This window comes from Trichosurus vulpecula, chromosome 6 (assembly GCF_011100635.1).
Source record: "Trichosurus vulpecula isolate mTriVul1 chromosome 6, mTriVul1.pri, whole genome shotgun sequence".
Taxonomy (NCBI): domain Eukaryota; kingdom Metazoa; phylum Chordata; class Mammalia; order Diprotodontia; family Phalangeridae; genus Trichosurus; species Trichosurus vulpecula.
This window is the reverse complement of record NC_050578.1, coordinates 2,876,341-2,894,124: the sequence shown is the minus strand read 5'-3', so window position 1 is coordinate 2,894,124 and position 17,784 is coordinate 2,876,341. Positions and strand designations below refer to the sequence as shown.

The following is a 17,784-nucleotide window of genomic DNA, read 5'->3' as shown; positions in this document are numbered from 1 at the left end:
CGGGTGTCGGGCAGCGGGCGGTGGGCAGCAGGCAGCCGGCGGGGGCAGCGTCTCGGCTCCGTTGCGGGCCATGTGAGGGGGGAGGATGCTCGTGACGTCCGGCCCCCCGATCCCCCCGAGCCTCACCGCCGCCGCCCGCCAGCCTCCCCGGTCCGCACCCCCAGCCGCTGCCCCGACGGCCACGGCCACGGCCGCGGCGGACCCCGGGGGCCGGCATGTAGCGGGCCCGCCATGGCCGGCACGGACGGCGGCGGCGGCGGCGGCAGCGGAGACCTGAAGACGGCCCGCCTGTGGCGGGAGGCCGCCCTGCGAGCGCGCAAGCTGCGGGGCAACCTGCGGCAGCTGAGCCTGAGCGGGGCCGCGGCCGCCGCCTCCTCCGCCCCGGGCCCTGGCCCCCGAACGCCCAGCCCCACGCCGGCCCAGCAGCCGCCGCCGCTGGTGCTGCCCCCCGACCTCGCCGACGTGGAGGTGCTCAACCTGGGTAACAATGCCCTGGACGAGCTGCCCGCCGGCCTGGGCACCGCCCTGGGCAGCCTGCCCCTCCTGCGGGGTCTGGTCCTGCGCAGGAACCGCCTGCCCAAGCTGCCCCCGCTGCTGGGCCAGCTGGGCGCCCGCCTCACCGAGCTGGATGTGAGCCACAACCGCCTGGGCGCCGTGGCCGCCGAGGTGCTGAGCGCCCTGCCCCAGCTGCGCAAACTCAACCTCAGCCACAACCAGCTGGCCGACCTGCCTGCCCAGCTGGGCGCCCTGGGCCACCTCGAGGAGCTGGACGTCAGCTACAACAGGCTTCTCCAGCTGCCCGACGCCCTGGGCCGCCTGCGAGCCCTACGCACCCTGGACCTGGACCATAACCAGCTCTCCGCCTTTCCCCCTCAGCTCCTGCAGCTGGCCACCCTCGAGGAGCTGGATGTGTCCAGCAACCGGCTGCGGGGCCTGCCTGAGGAAATCGGGGCCCTGCGCGCTCTCAAGATCCTCTGGCTTAGTGGGGCTGAACTTGGCACCTTGCCCCCTGGCTTCTGCCAGCTAGCCAGCCTGGAGAGCCTGATGCTGGACAGTAACGGGCTGCAGGCCCTGCCTGTCCAGTTCAGTAAACTGCAGCAGCTGAGGATGCTGAACCTCTCCTCCAACCGCTTCGAGGACTTCCCGGGGGCCCTGCTGCCTCTGGCCAGCCTGGAGGAACTCTACTTGAGCCGCAACCGGCTCACGGCAGTTCCGGCCCTGGTCTCGGGCCTGAGCAAGCTGCTCACGCTATGGCTGGACAATAACCGCATTCGCTACCTGCCCGATTCCATCGTGGAGCTGACGGGCCTGGAGGAGCTGGTGCTTCAGGGGAACCAAATCGCCGTGCTGCCCGACAATTTTGGGCAGCTCTCTCGCGTGGGCCTGTGGAAGGTCAAGGACAACCCGCTGATCCAGCCACCTTATGAGGTCTGTATGAAGGGCATCCCCTACATCGCGGCCTACCAGAAGGAGCTGGCCCACTCCCAGCCGGCCGTGCAGCCTCGTCTCAAGCTGCTGCTCTTAGGCCGCAAGGCCGCCGGCAAGACCTCCCTGCGCAGGTGCCTCACCGAGGGAGACCAGGAGGAGGGGACACGGGCAGGGAGGGGCCGAGAGAAGGGCCATCCGGGCCTGGACCCTGGCCTCGGCCCAACCTCCAGCAAGGGCATCGAAGTGACCAGCTGGACTGCCGATGCTGCCCGGGGCTTACGCTTCATCGTCTATGACTTGGCTGGGGACCAGAGCTATGAAGTCATCCAGCCCTTCTTCCTCTCCCCGGGGGCCCTTTACGTCCTGGTGGTCAACCTGGCCACCTACGAGCCCTCCAGCTTCCCCTCTGCTGTGGGCTCCTTCCTGCACTGCGTGGGGGCCCGGGTGCCGCACGCCGTGGTCTGCATCGTGGGCACCCACGCGGACCTGTGCGGAGAGCGGGAGCTGGAGGAAAAGTGCCTGGACATTCACAGACAGATAGCCCTGCAGGAGAAGCAGGACGCAGCGGGCTTGGGCCGCCTGGCCAGCGCCGTGGATGAGGCCCTGGCTCGGGACTTCGAGCTGCGCTGCGCCAGCCCCCACGCGGCCTACTACGGCGTGTCCGACAAGAACTTGCGGAGGCGCAAGGCCCAGCTGCAGTACCTGCTGAAGCACCGGCCGCAGATCCTGTCCCCGGTGCTGCCGGTGAGCTGCAGGGCCCCGGCGCAGCTGCAAAGGCTGCGGGCCAAGCTGCTGTCCGTGGCCGAGCACCGCGAGATCTTCCCCAACCTGCATCGCGTGCTGCCCCGCTCCTGGCACGTCCTGGAGGAGCTGCACTTCCAGCGGCCGCAGGCCGAGCGCCTGTGGCTCAGCTGGTGGGACTCGGCGCGCCTGGGCCTGCAGGCGGGCCTGACGGAGGACCGGCTGCAGAGCGCCCTCTCCTACCTTCACGAGAGCGGCAAGCTGCTCTATTTCGAGGACAGCCCGGCCCTCAAGGAGCACGTCTTCCACAACCTGCCTCGCCTCATCGACATCCTCAACGTCTTCTTCCAGCGCGATGCCAGCCTGCTGCTTCGAAAGCTGCTGCTCGGGGCCCAGGGCGAGCTGGGGAGCCAGGGGGACGGAGGAGGCGCTGCCCTGGCTGGGGATGGTGACGCGGGCCAGGACCCTCTGCGGGCAGCCCAGCTCCACCACTACGTGGAGGGCTTCCTGTTGCACGGCCTGCTGCCCGCCCACGTCATACGGCTGCTGCTGCGGCCGCACGTCCAGGCCCCCCAGGACCTGCAGCTGCTCCTGGAGCTGCTGGAGAAGATGGGGCTCTGTTACTGCCTCAACAAGGCCAAGGGCAAGGCCCTGAACGGGGCCTCGGCCTCCTGGTACAAGTTCCCCTGCTATGTGCAGAACGAGGTGCCGCCCGCCGAGGCCTGGATCGACGGCTCTGGCAACGCGGCAGCCGCGGCCCTCGCAGGGCAGTCCTTCGTGGCCGAGCAGCTGCAGATCCGGTACAGCTTTCCAGTGCTCTTCCCCCCGGGCCTGTTCGCGCGCTACAGCGTTCAGATCAACCGGCACGTGGTGCAGCGCTCCGACGGCAAGTTGCAGATCTTCGCCTACCGCGGGAAGGTGCCGGTGGTGGTGAGCTACAGGCCGGGCCGAGGCGCCCTCCAGCCCGACACCCTGTCCATCGCCAGCCACGCCTCCCTGCCCAACATCTGGACGGCGTGGCAGGCCATCACCCCGCTGCTCGAGGAGCTGGACGCGCTGCTTCAGGAGTGGCCCGGCCTCTGCTACACAGTGCACATCCTCTGCCCCAAGTGCCTTAAGAGAGGCTCCCCCAACCCGCACGCCTTCCCAGGTGAGGTACGGGGCGGGGCTGCCGGGGAGGCGGGTGGAGTGGGGGGACGAGCGGCTTCTCCGCTCCTTCACCGCTTGTCCAGAGCAGCCGTTTGCAGCCGAAGGAGCCAGGCTTGCTGTTTGTGAGAGTTAAGGCTTGGCACGTTGGCCTGAAGGACAGGGCTCTGGGCCTGTCGGTGGGACCAAAGAGTGGGAAAGGACCTTAGACATCTCACCATCCAAGGAGCCTCTATTTTATACCCAAAGAAACTGAGGTTCCGACAGAGAAAGCCACTTCTCTGAGGTCACAGGGGCTCACAGAATTCGCATTTTAAGCCTGGAAGGCACATTAGCAGATCATCTGTCCTTCCCCTAGATTTTTACAGATGTGATGGGGAAGCCAGGACAGTTTAGTAACTTTTCCAGAATCACCCAGATATTAAGTAGCAGTGGAAAGTGGAGTTCAAATCTCATCCCCAGCCTTGGGCAAGCCATGTCCCTCGGCCTCGGTTTCCCCATCTGCAAAAGAAGGGGACTAACCCTAAATGTGCTCTAGGACCCTCTGCTCCTGTCGAGATTCAAGGCCCCCAGACTCTAAGCCAGAAGCATTTTCTCCTCCATCACTCTTCCTTCCCCCTTCCTTGGCAATTTTCCCAGAACGAATTGTCCTCAGTACCTAAGGCTGGGCCAGCATAAGGTGTAGCTCCAGGCTTGGTGCAGAAGGGAGGGAGCACCAGGGGCTTGTCTGTGGGTGTGTTTGTTTTCTTAAGTCCTATGAGATGTGAGGCCTGGATATCCAGAATAGGTGGACCTCAAAGCACTGAGCAGAGGTGTTTGGCATGGTCACCCCCCCCCATACCTTTAATCCCCCCAATGTATTGTGTCATGGGCCAGGAATGTTTCTGTCCCAGGCCTGGTGTAATCTAAGCTGTCTTGACCTCAGAATCCATAGTTTGGAATCTCCTCCTGTCTTTTCCTGACTAGATTCTGTAGATTCTGGCCCCTGTATTGAAAGGCATGCCCTCCTTTGCTTCTGAGTCTCCTGGGGAGTGAGAGATGCCTGAGCCATCAGTGAATGGCTCCAGGAAGGGTAGATTGGGCCCCCAAGGCCTGGCAGGGATCACTTCCCAGGCACATCTGTGGGCCCAAGCCCAGAGTGGCTAGGAGACCAGGCTGGGGAGGCCTGAAGGTTTCCCCTGAGTAGGAGGTGTTGGCACTGGTGTGCAAAAGGGGATTTCCTTGGTGTTCTGAGGACTGGCCTCAGCTTTTGTCTTTCGTGCTGTGTGGTCACACCCGTTGCTTTGAGGGGCCCTGGGTGTATGCTTGGGGGTGGAGGAGAGTCAGGCACTTGGCTACTTCTTTCCTCCTCCTGCTGCTCACCAAACCTTTGAGTGCTCATCCTAGGGAACGGGAGGGGTGGGGGGGGGTGGAATCCAGGCTTGGGGCAGCTTTGGGCTCTTCCACTTGGATGGCCAAAGTCCCATACTTTTCTGAGAACCACTTTCTCCTAGGGTGGGTGAGGAGGGGTTGACACTGTTCCAAATGTCCTAATCAGAAACATATTTGGATATATATCCTAGCCTGTGTCACTGTCGGCCTGCCCCACCCCACTGTGGCCCTCCCTGCCCTGGCCTTGTTTACTGGGCACCCCCTCCTGCTGCATTTAGGGGACTGAAACCAAAGCCTCATGCTTCCCTGGGTGATCCGTGTCCTCAGCTGAGTGCACACAAGGGGCCTCTCCTCCTGGGACTTCAGAGGAACCGGACACAGGCATTTCCGATGGGCTGCCCCAGATCTGAGTCCAGGCTAATTCATCCCCTGAAAAGGCCTCCAGATTACCAGTTAACTGAGCCTGTGAGATCCTCTGTTATCTCATCACCCGAGCCACCCTGCCTTCACCTAAGTCTCTCTTGAATTCCTTCTTCTGTTCTCAGAAGCCAGGCAGGCATTCGTTATCTGTGCCCCCAAGGGACCACAGCTTAGAGAAAAGAATGGATGTCTGCTCTCCCAGTGCAAGGGGCCAGCATGGCTTAAATACCTGCTGTGTGCAGGGCATTGGGGGACAAAGGCATATGGGACAAGGACCCACTCACAAAGAGTTTACAGCCCCATTATGAGGAGAGGAAAAACATATACACACACATGCCTGGAAGACAAGGGAGGGTGAGAGAAATGCCAAGAAGCCCAGGCAAGATGCCCAGAGAACATGGATGGCAGAGAATTTGCTTTGGAAAGGGGGTGGTGGCAGATTAAGTCAGGAAAGACTTCCTGGGAGAGGTGAACCCAAAGGGATTCTTGAGTGAAGGAAGGACACAGCAGCTGGAACCTAGCAGGAGAGAGAGCTGATTCCCAGTATGGGAGACAGGGAGTGAAGGTGTCAAGACACATGGGAGGGGGATGGTCGAGTTTAGCTGGCATGTAGAGAAAGTGATAAAAGGAAGGAGGTGGAAGTCTGGTTGTTAGCCAGATTTACAGGATAAATAGATGACTTATCTGGACAACACTGGATGGGGCAGTTTGAGCAGAGGGCACCATTAGCAGAGGAAGCCTGAAGTTAGGTCCTTGGACAGCTGGGAGAAAGGCATTGGAGAGGGGAAGGTGGACACTAAAGGCCTTAGATCAGCCGAGAGGGGCCTCTGATGGTATCTTGGTGAGAAAAAGTAATGGTCTGAACTGGGGTGGGGTCTGCAGGAAGAGAGGGGAGGGGACAGATGGGAGAGATATGTCAGAGGTGGAGTTTGGGGGGGTAGGGTGGAGAGGAGGCAACTGAGATTTTAAACTGGATGACGGTCCTGGACAGAAGCAGGAAAGTTAGTGGGGCTTGGATAGAGAGCCCCAAGATAGAATTGGAAAGGACTGGGAGGAATCTTTAGACATCATTGAGTCCACCACCACCCCCATTTTGCAGGTGAGGAAACAGACTGGCAACTCGCCCAGAGTTGCATAGCTATCAAACTTCTCAGGCAAGGTCTTCCTGGCTCCCAGTCCAGTGCTCTATCAACCATGTCTAGATAGAGGTGTCTGGGAGGGATTCAGGACTGGAGGTCCTGAAAGAGGTTAGGGCTGGACAGAGAGATTTGGGAGTCATCTGAATGGTGGTGATGATCAAAGACGTGGGAACTGAGGAGATAGTGTAAGGAAGAGAAGAGAAGAAGGCTCAGTTCAGAGCCTTTGGACGTGCCCATGTTTGAGGGGCCAGAGAAAGCTGAAGAGCAGAAAAGGAGGCAGAGAAGAATCAAGCACTTAGGTAGGAGAAGCAAGACACAGCAGAAGAGATGAGGCAGGAGATTAGCCTGAGAGGTCTCAGAAACAGGGGCCAGGGCTTGGAGTGCCCCCATCCCATCTGGGTTTGTGGCAAAGAGACTCTCCAGACAACGCCCCTCAGCCCCAAGGCTAGGGAATGAGAAAGAAGGAAGGCTTTTACCTCCAACTGCTAAGCAATCCCATTCCCTTATTTACGAGCACCTACTATGTGCCGGGAGCTGTGGCTACAGATGAGTGCAGTCTTGGTTCTCAGGAAGTATGTATACACCCTGTGCAAAGAATGGGCTATAATATGTAAAGAGATATATCTGTATCTAGTTCCCTCATAGCCATACCATCCATATATAAATAGATGTTGATATATACGTGCATACGCATTTTAGGAGGGACAGATGACTCAGGGGAACCAGCACTGGTTTCCTGCAGGCCCTGGTGCATGAGCTAAGCTTCAGTGGAAGCTAAGAATTCTCAGAAGTGGAGGAGAGCCTGCCAGGGCATTACCAATTAGCGTGTCGGTGGCCAGTTGGGGTCCTTGTTAGACTATGCCCTGAGGGGTCTGGGATGCTGGTCATTGCATCAACCAGATCCCCTTCTGGTGCCCAAAAAGCGAGCTCAGCCTTCTTTCTTTGTCTAATCAATGTGATGTCTTTGCAGGTGGCACTAAGTCTGCATAGGGAGAAGGGACTTTTTCTAATGGGGCTTTTGCAAGAGGTAAATGAACATTTGGTTGAAAAATCCTGAAATGATGAGGTTGCTCAGGTGGGAGCCAAGCGTGGGTTCTTTGTACAGTTCTGTACATGGATTTCTGCCTCATCTGCTCCGGCCAGAGAGCAAGGGGTCCCCTCTCCTTTCTGTAAGCCTGGAGACTTTCCCAGAACAGTGTGAAAGATGATTGAGGAAAGAATTGTAGAAAGGTAGCAAGGACTTCTCTATTTTCCATTAAGACAAGGAGAAGCTAGGCCAGAGGAACCTGCTGGAACCACATTAGACCAGGCCCACATCTCCTCTCTCCCTCTCTGCTATTTCCAAAGCGACTGTCATAATTCTCGCTCTGTTGGGATGGGGGAAGGGCTGTCAAATGTTCAAATGCAAAAAAAAAAAAGTCCCATATCGCATTCCTTGTCACAAGGGGTGGCTCTCTGAGGGGGGAAGGAAGGGATACTGGGGGATATTTAGAGGGTGTCCAAACACAAGAGATCTATAAGTGGTGATTTTAAAAAAATGTAACAACAGCTGGTCGTACAGCAGAAAGAACCTGGGTTTGGAATAACTTGGGTTTTAATTGCTGCTCTGCAAGCAATAATTCTAATGGCTGTGCTCCCAATTGTCAATGGCAGACATATCCGTGATGTTTTCAGGCTTACCCAGGACCTTGCACATTTTGAGCCTCTCCTTTCTATCTGTGGGAAGGTTCTACCACTTGCTAATAACATGAGCTTGGGACCCATCCCCTCTCGCCATGAGCTGGCTGGGTGTACTGGGATCCCAGGGTGGGTGAACCCCTACCAGACACCATCGCACAATGATGCTGCTGCACAACCAGCCCCTGCTCCCAGGTTCCTCTGGACACTTTGCCTGCGCTCCCCTCCCTTCTCCTCTTTTCCTACATCTTGGTTATTTGTGAGTGCATCCCCGTAAGTTCCTATGGGTAGGGAGAATTAACAACATTTAAAAAAGAGAGAGAAATGAATAGCTTATTGTATTTGGATTGGCATTGCATTTATATAACAGCAGTGTGGTGTAGTGTCTAGGGATCTGGCCTTGGAGCCAGGAGGGCCTGTGTTCAAACCCTACCACATCTTGGCTTTGTGACCCTGAGCAAGTCACACACCCCGGGAGCTCCAGGGCCCTCCCTATGTCTCTAGATTGCAGAGAAGGCTCTGTCCTGAATTGGTAGAGAGAGTTTCCTCCTCCGGAGTTCCCTGTAGTGATGACCCGGCAGGTTCAACCCCTGCCCCTGTCACACTTCTATGTACACCTGTCTTGTCACCCTCAGTCCACAAGGGCAGGAAGAGGGTCTTAAACAAATCTTGTGTCTCCTTCGGCATCCAGATCGGGGCTCTGGACTCAGAACACGCTCAAGGAATTTCTGTTGGTTGCATGGAATTTTTGAAACTTTCTGACTGGTTGCAGTGAAGCATTCTCTTTTTCTTTTCTCTTTTCAAAAAATTCTTTCCAGTAAGGGTTGGCTGGAAGGGTGAGGAGGGGGAAAGCTAGGTGATGTCAAAACAAAAGATCGATAGAGCCTATTTTTAAAATGCCAGAAAAAAAGTGTGCTGACTCAGTTCAACAGCATCCAACCTTCCCTGGGCTCCCAGGCAGCTGGGCCTTCCCCCTGCCAAACTCCACTCTCAGGTCTTGAGGTGCCCACCAAGTGCCCCCCACCTTCTGGCTCGCATTAGGCTCATTCGGGGCCACAGGGTCTCATCCATCTGCCAGAGTGTGCGCTGGACGGTCTGGGTGTGTGGCTTGGCTGCACTCCAGAAACTCTCCTCTCTGCCTCCCCCACCTCCAAAGACCTAGTACAAAGTTCAGGCGAAGTAGGGCCTTTGCACATTTGTTGAATGACTAAAAGATTGTAGCCTCGTTGATCGAGGGTGGGGTTCTCTTTTTGCTCTTCCTTGGAGGTGTGCGTTCTCATCTGACTGGGTGTTCTCTCCAGGCCCGGCAGCCCCTTCTGCTCCCTCCCCTCCCTGCCCCTTTCCCCGGTGGCGCCCCATTCATGAGGACAGAGCTGCTTGTCCTTCCTTTCCCTGAATGGCTCTCTTAGTTTGACTAATGAAGCAAAAGAGGTGAGGGTCTTCCTCCATTTCCATTTCACTGGGGCCGGAGTCCGTCTGCTGCCAGTGACCTATAAAACAGTCCATCCCTCTTTCTCGGGTTCTCCCAGGGTTGTCCCTCTGGTTTCATAGACCCTGGTGTGTCTGGGATTTACATGGCACTCCATCGTCCCATTGACCTCCACCACCCTGTGCTCTTTGCCCTGTAGAAGTGACTGTAGGCTTTTGGGGGGCCCCACCAGGGAAGCCCCGAGGGCCATGGTCTCTGTGGCCAGTCTGAGGAAGGGTCTAGCCGAGGACTTGGAGAGGGGGAAGAGGGGAGAGGCTGACCACTGGGTGATGGATTCTTTGCCAACAGGAATTCACAAACCTAAGAAAATTACAAAGTGGCCCTCACCCAGAGAGTCCCTTTGGCTTCTGGAGTGAGCCTGGCAGTTTGGCAGGAAAGGGGCCAGGCAGCGCGTGCTGAGAATCCCACAGCTCCTAGACTGTCCCCAAAGTCTTCGTGGAGTTTTAAAGTGTGCAAGGTGACTTTGTCGAAACAATGTATTTACTGTGGGGGCCCTAGATGCGATGCCCTTGTCCAATGTCCACCAGAGAAGGACCGGATCACCTCAACCTTGATGTTTTCTTGGAAACAAAACTGGAAGCTGGGAGGAGATTTCACTCATTCCTCTAGGAGAGCTGATTTTATGGTGTCTGTCCAAAGGTCGTATCACTGGATCATCTTGCATTGTTGTGGTCCCGATAGGAATGCGCAAAAATGCAGAAGTAATTACAGCTTATGCCGCCGCTGCTGTTGGGGAAAATGAGGAGGTAGAGAGTCTGACAAAGAGCTGGAGAAAACTCCCCAAATGTAAGCAGCGTGCGGCCACCATCGCTGGGGACTTCATTGCAAAGGCCAGCATGGGGAGGAGGACAGAAGCTTAGTCCAAACAGGAGAAATGGGAGCTTATGCCCCATAGGAAGTCTGCTACCCTGATCTTGTGAATGCTTTCTTCTGACGTTGGGAGTCCAGAGATGCTGGTGGGCCCAGCGGGAACCCAATAGCTTCACAGAAAATGAATTGTTTGGATTGTAAGTGACATTTTAACAGAGAAGGGGCTCATTTTGAGATCAGCTGTCCATGAGAGGTCAGACTGTCAGCTTGTAGAGCAAAAATAAAAATTTCCACCAAATTGGAGGACAACAAAGGTGTTTAAATGACACATAGCTGAAGCGATTCCTACCTGGCCCATCTGAACAAGGGAGACGGAAACAGGTGAAATAGCTGACCACCAGCATTTTCTAGGGAAGCATAAGCCTTGTGACGCAGCCACCCCAACAAGAGCAGGCGACCCCAGAAACTACCAAAAGGTCAGAGGTGACAACCCAGGGCGTCGCTAGTTTTGAAGATAAATTCATTTGTAAAAGTTTTGGAGGAAGACGGAGGAAGGTCATGAACAACCTTGTCTCAAAAAAGTAAAAAAGCAAGGAAGGAAAATGAAATTCACCAAAAGCTTGGGGAGAAACTCAGCTGAGCCAGGCCGTACCAAGGGCATTAAAAAGTGCTTACTACATGCCAGACATTGGGAACTTAGCACAAGCAAGCAAGATCATCCCTGCCCTCAAGGAGGCTCCATTCTAATGGGGAAGACAATTCAGAAATCAGCTGGAAAGTGTAGTAGAACCTGGTTCTGGGCAAGATGAGGCCGGCGTTTATTGGCTGATTGACATAAACTAAGCGTGTGTAGAGGATCTCCTTGGTGAAGTGATGTGATGAGTGTTGGGAGGCTTTCGTGACAGATCTTCCATAGCAGATAACATCCCTGGGCAGTGCAGCACATAATACTAGGACGCCTAGGCAAGGTGTCATCAGACTGTATGAGGAGATGGGTGGTCACGGAGAGGAGAGCAGGGGAACAGCTGGACAGCCCCTGCTGTCCATCACCCTAGAGATGCAGAGGGGTGCCCCTGGGTGTTGGAGCTCTGTGTCTATAAGGATCAGGAGGCGACAGGGAGCTCTTGGAGGGCTTAGAGCAGAGGAGTGCTTGGATGGATCTGGCCATGTTATGGAGGGTGGCTGGAGGGCCTGTAGGGGAGGAGGCTTCCTCTCCTGTGTTCTCCGATGTGACTCCTCTCAGTCCCCAAGGATGGCGATGGGTCTCTCAGGATCCTGTTACTCTTCCAGGTCCCCCCATAGCAGCCACGGCCATGGCAGTGACTCCTGCTAGGGCTGCTTTCTGTGAGTGTATGCGCACAGAGGCCAACAGCTCAAGTCTGTTCATAGGCTTTTTAGCACCTTCTCTTGCAAGGCAGGATTCTGGCCAAACTGAACCTGGAGGCAGCCCCAGTGAGTGAGTGACTCACCTCCCTGGCAGGCCAGGCGGCAGCATCAGTACCTGGAGCCAGCGGGTCTGAGCATGCCAGGACGGCAGGGAGGGGAAGAGAAGGACACCAGGCTTTGGAAAGGTTTGCTTCTCAGCACAGAGAGGGACATGGAGGAGACGGTGCAGGGAGAAGCCCTCTGCAAATGTCTCTTGGAATTAGAGAGAGATAGAGGCAGACATCAAGATTGAGAGAGAGACAGAGACATGGAAACAGATAGGCAAACAGAGACAGAGAAACTGAGAGAGATCTATTGTCTGGCCCAAGGGAAGTCTGCCCTGTGATGTCAGCACAGTCAAGGAGGGCCTGCCCAGGAGGAGTGGACTTCTCGTCCCATAGGGATGTTGGAGAGAGGGTTTTGACTCGGCTGCAGGCTGGACTAGAAGTCTCTGAGAGGGGGTGGGTGATTCTGTGAGCAGAGGGACAGTCTGAATAGGAGATTGGCCAGCAGGGTAAGGAGGGGCTGGTGGCCCTGAATTAGAAGACGCTGGTTCTCAAAGACCAGAAACATCCTTCCTGTTCCACTAAGATCCACATCCTTAGCAGGATCCCTGAGCCCACCTGCCCTCTTCACATCTGCTCGATGGCACATTGTACAAGAGGGCTAAAATAGAACAAGGCGGGGGGAAAGGGGTCCGTCATTCTCCCCCAGGGTCTCTTGGGTGTGCAGCAGCTGTGTTCTGTGTGACTCCCAGCCCAGGAGCTCTGCTAGACAGTGCCCTGCCCCAGGTAGACCAGGCCCCCACAGGCCACCTCCCCTGCCAAGGCAAGCCTTGGCCCGGGAATTTCCTGGCTCTGAAGCGAGGTGCTGGATGCTCTCAGACCTCCTGAGAAGGTTGCAGCTGTTTCCTCTGCCGAGGGGGCAGAGAGCCCAGGCGAGTATATCTGGCAGGCCCTGCCGGGAACTGCCAACTCACCATGCCTTTCAGTAAAGACCCCCGTGCTGGGCCTGGAGGAGACACACACACCCATGTGAAAGAGGCCTTGCCCTCGGGAAGGATACAATTGTAGGGCTCAGTCTAGCCTTGAAGCCTTTACTTCCGTTTGGGACTGAGGCTCAAAGACCAATTGGCAGGGCTGGCTGTCATAGAGAGAGCCTCCTTGTTCAGGTTAGAGGGTGGGGGAAGCGTAGCTGAGCAAACTCAGAGGTCCTCTCTGACCTTGGGGCGATCGGTGACTGCCAGAAGGTCCCTGGTTTCCCCAACAGGGATTGCGGGAGCATAGCCACAAACAATGGGCCAGCTGACCCATTGAAGCTGTCTGGGCTTCTAGTAGCAAGCCTCCCTGGCTACTTGGCCAGGTCCTCTGATAAGAGCTTCCTTCTCTGGAAGGGCCATGGGGAGAGCAGTGCCCTGTCATGCTTCCTGAGCTGCCCTAGGGAGGAAGTCAGCCTTATTTCTGGAATCATCGTCCTCCAACCCCTCTCCACAATATGAGCTGGAATATCTCTGGTGAGGAGCAGCAGAGCAGGTTGGCCGGTTTGACTGAAGAATGATATAGACTGTGCCAAGTCCTGTGGGGAACATCTGGAAAGAGATTGGAGCCCTCCTCACTATGGATTCCTCATTATAGCCTCCAAACTGACCTCCCTGCCTCCTCTGCCTCTCCAGTCCCTCCTCACACAAAGGGACATTCCTAAAGCACAGACCCGGCCATGTACTGCCCTGCTGCACATGACAGTACATGGCTCCCCATTACCTCTGGGACCAAATACAGATTGTTCTGTTTGGCATTAAAAGTCCTTCACAACCTGGTTCCAATCAACCTTGCCAGCCTCATTACCAGGCATTCCAGGGCCTGTGAGCCTCCACAATCCTGCCAGACTAGTTTCTGGCTTTTCACACAGGATTCTCACACATTTCCCACCTCCGAGCCTTTGCACAGACAGTCTCCCATGCCAGTAATGCCCTCCTGCCTCACTTCTGCCTCTCAGAATCCCAGTTTCCTTCAAAGCCATGCTCAAATGCCCCCTCCTCCTTTAAGCCTTTCTTAATCTGTCTGGCTGCTGATACCTTCTCGCCCTGCCCCTAAAATACACTGAATTAATTTTATATATGCTTTTGTATGTATTTATTGTCTCCCCTAATAAGGGGAGCAAGAACGAGTCCCATTATTGTCTTCTCCCCCAGCTACCCGTTTTGGCCATTTCCTTATTATAAGGAACTCCCAGTATGGAGCCTCCCTCTAGTGACACAGATAGGCAGCTCACCAGTAGCTTGGGTCCTAGCACCAGAGGCCATCCAGAATACCTTCTCCCATTTGACAGGTGAAGATACATGCAAAATAAATCCCAAGTGTTGCGGGAAGGACCAGGAACTAGCAGTACTTAGGAGACTGTGGTTACCAAGAGGGAAAGGTGAGGCAGGAGTGCCTTCCGGGCACAGGGCACAGCCTGTACAAAGTCCTGGGGGCAGGAAATGAATGCCAGGTACAGGGACGGCCATCATCTAGTTGGGCTGGAATGTAGGGCATGTGAGGGAAAGTCATGTGCACTCAGCCTGCCCCCAAACTGTGAAGGATTTCAAATATTTTGTCCTTGTAGTAGTAGGGACCCACTACAAGTTTTTGAGTGAGTGAGTGAGGGAACAACATGGTCAGACCTGGGCTTTAAGAATGTGGATTTGGCAGCAGTGAAGAGGAGGGCTCAGAGAGGGTGCGAGCTCAGCTGGGGGCCACCGGAAGGGAAGCTGCTGGGGACTTTGGGCTGTGGCCAGACCCCCAAATGGAGAAGGGTTCTGATGATGGCAGCCCCTCAAACCCAGAGCCTTCCTCATGGCATAAACACCAAGGCTGGAGTATGTTTAGTCATGAGATGACCCACAGCTTCCCTTTGGTTCCAGTCCATCAATCTTCTAGCACCTTATGCCACGTGAGAATCAGGATGCGTTCCACTCTTGGAGAATTTCCATGTGAACTGTGGCCCACTGCATGCTAAGAGGAAGAGGCAGAGGGCTCTGATAGGTCCAGAACCTGGACCCCATTTGTGACTGTGTCCAGTGACCTTGCATGGTAAAATGCTGGCATTTATAGAATGATTCTCTGGCTAAAAACGTCTCTGCTGCTCCTTTTCCCTTGCAGGCTCCAGAGCCCTCCTGGGATCTAGAGATGGAAGGGACCAAACCATAGAAGCCATTTGGCTTGGGTCCTTCATTTTATAGATCAGCAGAGGCCCAGAGACCCTGAGTGGCCTGTCCAAGGGGGTGGGTCAGGGAGCCCAGAGAAAGGCCAGACTAACATGCTGGCTCTTGACTCCACATTTAGTGTCTCTATCCCATAATACGTTCTCTGCAAAGTGCGGCAAAGCCCCTGGCATTTGTGGCTTTAAAGATGATTTTTCTTCTTCTCACCTATAAGCTCATTTAGTGTCTGAAGAGGGGAATGGCACTGAACCTTGTCCCTGATTTGGCTCTGTGGGTCCCACATGGATCGAGCCCCCATCGTAGGGTGCCGTGTGGGTTTCAGAACAAGGCAGGGGGCAGAAAGGCCTTTCTTGCTGGTGAAGGCTTTTCTGGGACTTTGGGACCCGTTGGTGATTCTCTCTCTTGTACTCATGGCTGCTCTTAGCGCATAGACATGCAGCACAGAGACTCAGGTGCCACAAAACCCCTTCTGCTACTTCTTTATACCGCCGCCTAGATCTAGGCTCCTCTCCCAGTATGTGCTAAGTCTAGAAGGAGTGACAGCTCGGCTCGGCCACATCAAATGCTATTTTTCAAAGTCAATCGACAATCGGCCCAGTAGAATCTTGGTGTACCTTTGTGCACCCTCTATGCTTTTTATTCCACCGCATGCCTGCAGTACGTCTGGGACTGAGGTGTCTAAATGTGGCACGTTCCCTGTTACTGATGAGTAAGGCAAGACAGGGCAACAAGTGTTGATTAGGCCCCACCTTAGGGTCAGGTCCTGTAAATAGGGCTGGGGATTTAAATAGAGGCAGAAAGAAAGCCCATCCCTGACATCAAGGAGCTTCCATTCTGATGAGGAAAGACAATGCACAGAAGGGAAAAGTGAGGTGGGGAGGGAAGGGGAAAGAAGGGAGTGGTGTCAAAGCCTGGAAAGTCAGGAGCAGAGCTGGGGAGGGCAGTCAGGGCTAGAAGAAAGCAGTTCTGCTGGAAACCTTCAGAAATATGCCCATTTTCCATCTTTTCCTTGTCCTCCTGTGTCTCACCAAGATTTCTGCCGGCTTGTTTGTCCTTCCCTTGCCTCTTGTTATCCAGAGGCGGCAGAGAGAGGTCTGAGCCTGGAGTCAGGAATGCTAGCTCTGTGATCCTGGGGAGGTCACTGAATCTCTGTCTGTCTCTGCTTCTTCATCTATAAAATGGGGGGGGGGGTGATAATAATACCACCTACATCCTAAGGTTGTGGGGGGGGGATAAAACGAGACAACATTTGTAAAGTGCTTTGCAAACCTTAAAGAACTGTATAAATTTTAGGTATCATCATCATCGTCATCATTATTTTATGAGGCTGTACCACTCATGATGTTCCACCATCCCCCCATGGGACTTTGTAAATGCATTTTTATTATAAACAAGTGGCCTTTTGACTGCTTCACTTTGCAAAGAGATCAAGTGTCTAATGGCTGAAACAACTTTCTAGGCTCTCCTGACCCCCTTATTGTAGGGACAGCTTTATATCCATTGGCCCTCCATACAGAATGGTAGTGGGCATGTCGATGTCTGCTCCTTTATCCCTTTTTCCTTCGGTAGCTTGTTCGCGTAGGTCAAGTCCGAGCTGCTTTCATTGCTAATCATATCTCCTCACTTCCATTCTTCTAAATTTGGTGTTGATCTTGATCACGGGGCCAAGAAATTGACAAGATGACTGGGCACTGACCCCTATTCTCCTCTGTGCCTCAGTGACCAGTCGGATACAGTTGGGCTCTGTTAAGATGGCGCATTCAGTTTTTAAGGGTGCTTTGCCATGCCTAGCTCCTCCGGTGTCTCTCTCAAAGAAAGTCTCCACGATCTATGGATGGGAAGCTTCTAGGTGCCACTTCTCTCCAACATTTCTTGTCCTCCCCTATGCCCACCTTTGCACTGACGTCAGTGATTTTAAGGCATACCTAGATTTCATTGGGAGGGTCTCATCAAGGCTTCTGTACCATTTCTCTGCCTCTTCCTCCTCCTTGGCCGTAGACGTTGGCTGTCATTATTTTCACAGGGGATCTTTTCTCAAACACTTTCTAGAGCATTGCTATGATCACTGACTAAGCATCTTGTGGAACTAAGCCTCTCATTGCCTTGGAATGAACAATAAAATCAGCTCCAGGAACATGAGTGCAGGATAAGAAAGTACGATTGTGAAGAATACGGAGAAGACATGAATGAAGGAGGAATGATGGGGTATTTGTTAAGCACTTGCTGGGTTCCTTGGATTTCCATGCCGTGGCACCAGCCTGAACACTGGGGATACAACACAAGCAACAAGAAAGACAGTCCCTGCCCTCAAGAGGTTTACATTCCAGTGGGAGAAGACAACACCTAAAGAGGGGTACAAGTGTGTGTGTTGGGGAGGGACCCCAGGGACAGCCTGGTCCTGGGCAGGATAAGGCGAAAGCTCATCCCTCAGAGTCCAGGATGCTCCTAGGAATGACGTGAACTGACATAGAATAAAGCTGACAGAACCGGTTCAACCATGTGTAAATGGAAAGAACAGAAGGAAAAAAGAGAAAGTGGACACTGCATGATTACAGCCGCTGAGGAGACTTGAGAAAGTGCAGAGGCGGGGGTTTATGGGCGTGGAATACTGCGTGCAGCATCAAGAGGTGGTTTGGCTGCTTGCTTTTTCAAATCTTTGTTACAAAGGATGGTTTGCCGGGTCGGGGAAAGGTAGATTCAGAAATGTTCAAATGAAGGATATCAGTACAAGTGAAGGAAGCCCGTGATCTCCTTGCCTGAAGAGCCTCAACACCAGTGAGCTACAAACTCCCAATCTCTTCGGGTCTCAATAGTAACCGCGTCAGGATGGTTGTAATTTAGCTCATTCGGTGCTGGGCTGATTCACTTATTGGATAAAGATCTCTCATTTAGGGCTGCAAGATGGTCTAAAAACCTTGTCCTTTCCCGCCATTCTT

At 54.5% G+C, this 17,784-nt stretch overlaps 1 protein-coding gene across 2 annotated transcripts in view; it reads left to right on the top strand.

Moving 5' to 3' along the window:
• Positions 1-231: 231 nt before the first annotated feature.
• Positions 232-17,784, top strand: part of MFHAS1 (malignant fibrous histiocytoma amplified sequence 1) — a 45,612-nt gene continuing 28,059 nt past the window's right edge. For both annotated transcript variants that reach the window (XR_005010692.1, XM_036764133.1), the window contains exon 1: positions 232-3,319. Coding sequence is in view for 1 of the 2 variants with exons in the window: in XM_036764133.1 (XP_036620028.1) it covers positions 232-3,319 (3,088 nt within the window). In the remaining variant the exon portion in view is untranslated. The remainder of the gene's footprint in view (positions 3,320-17,784) is intronic.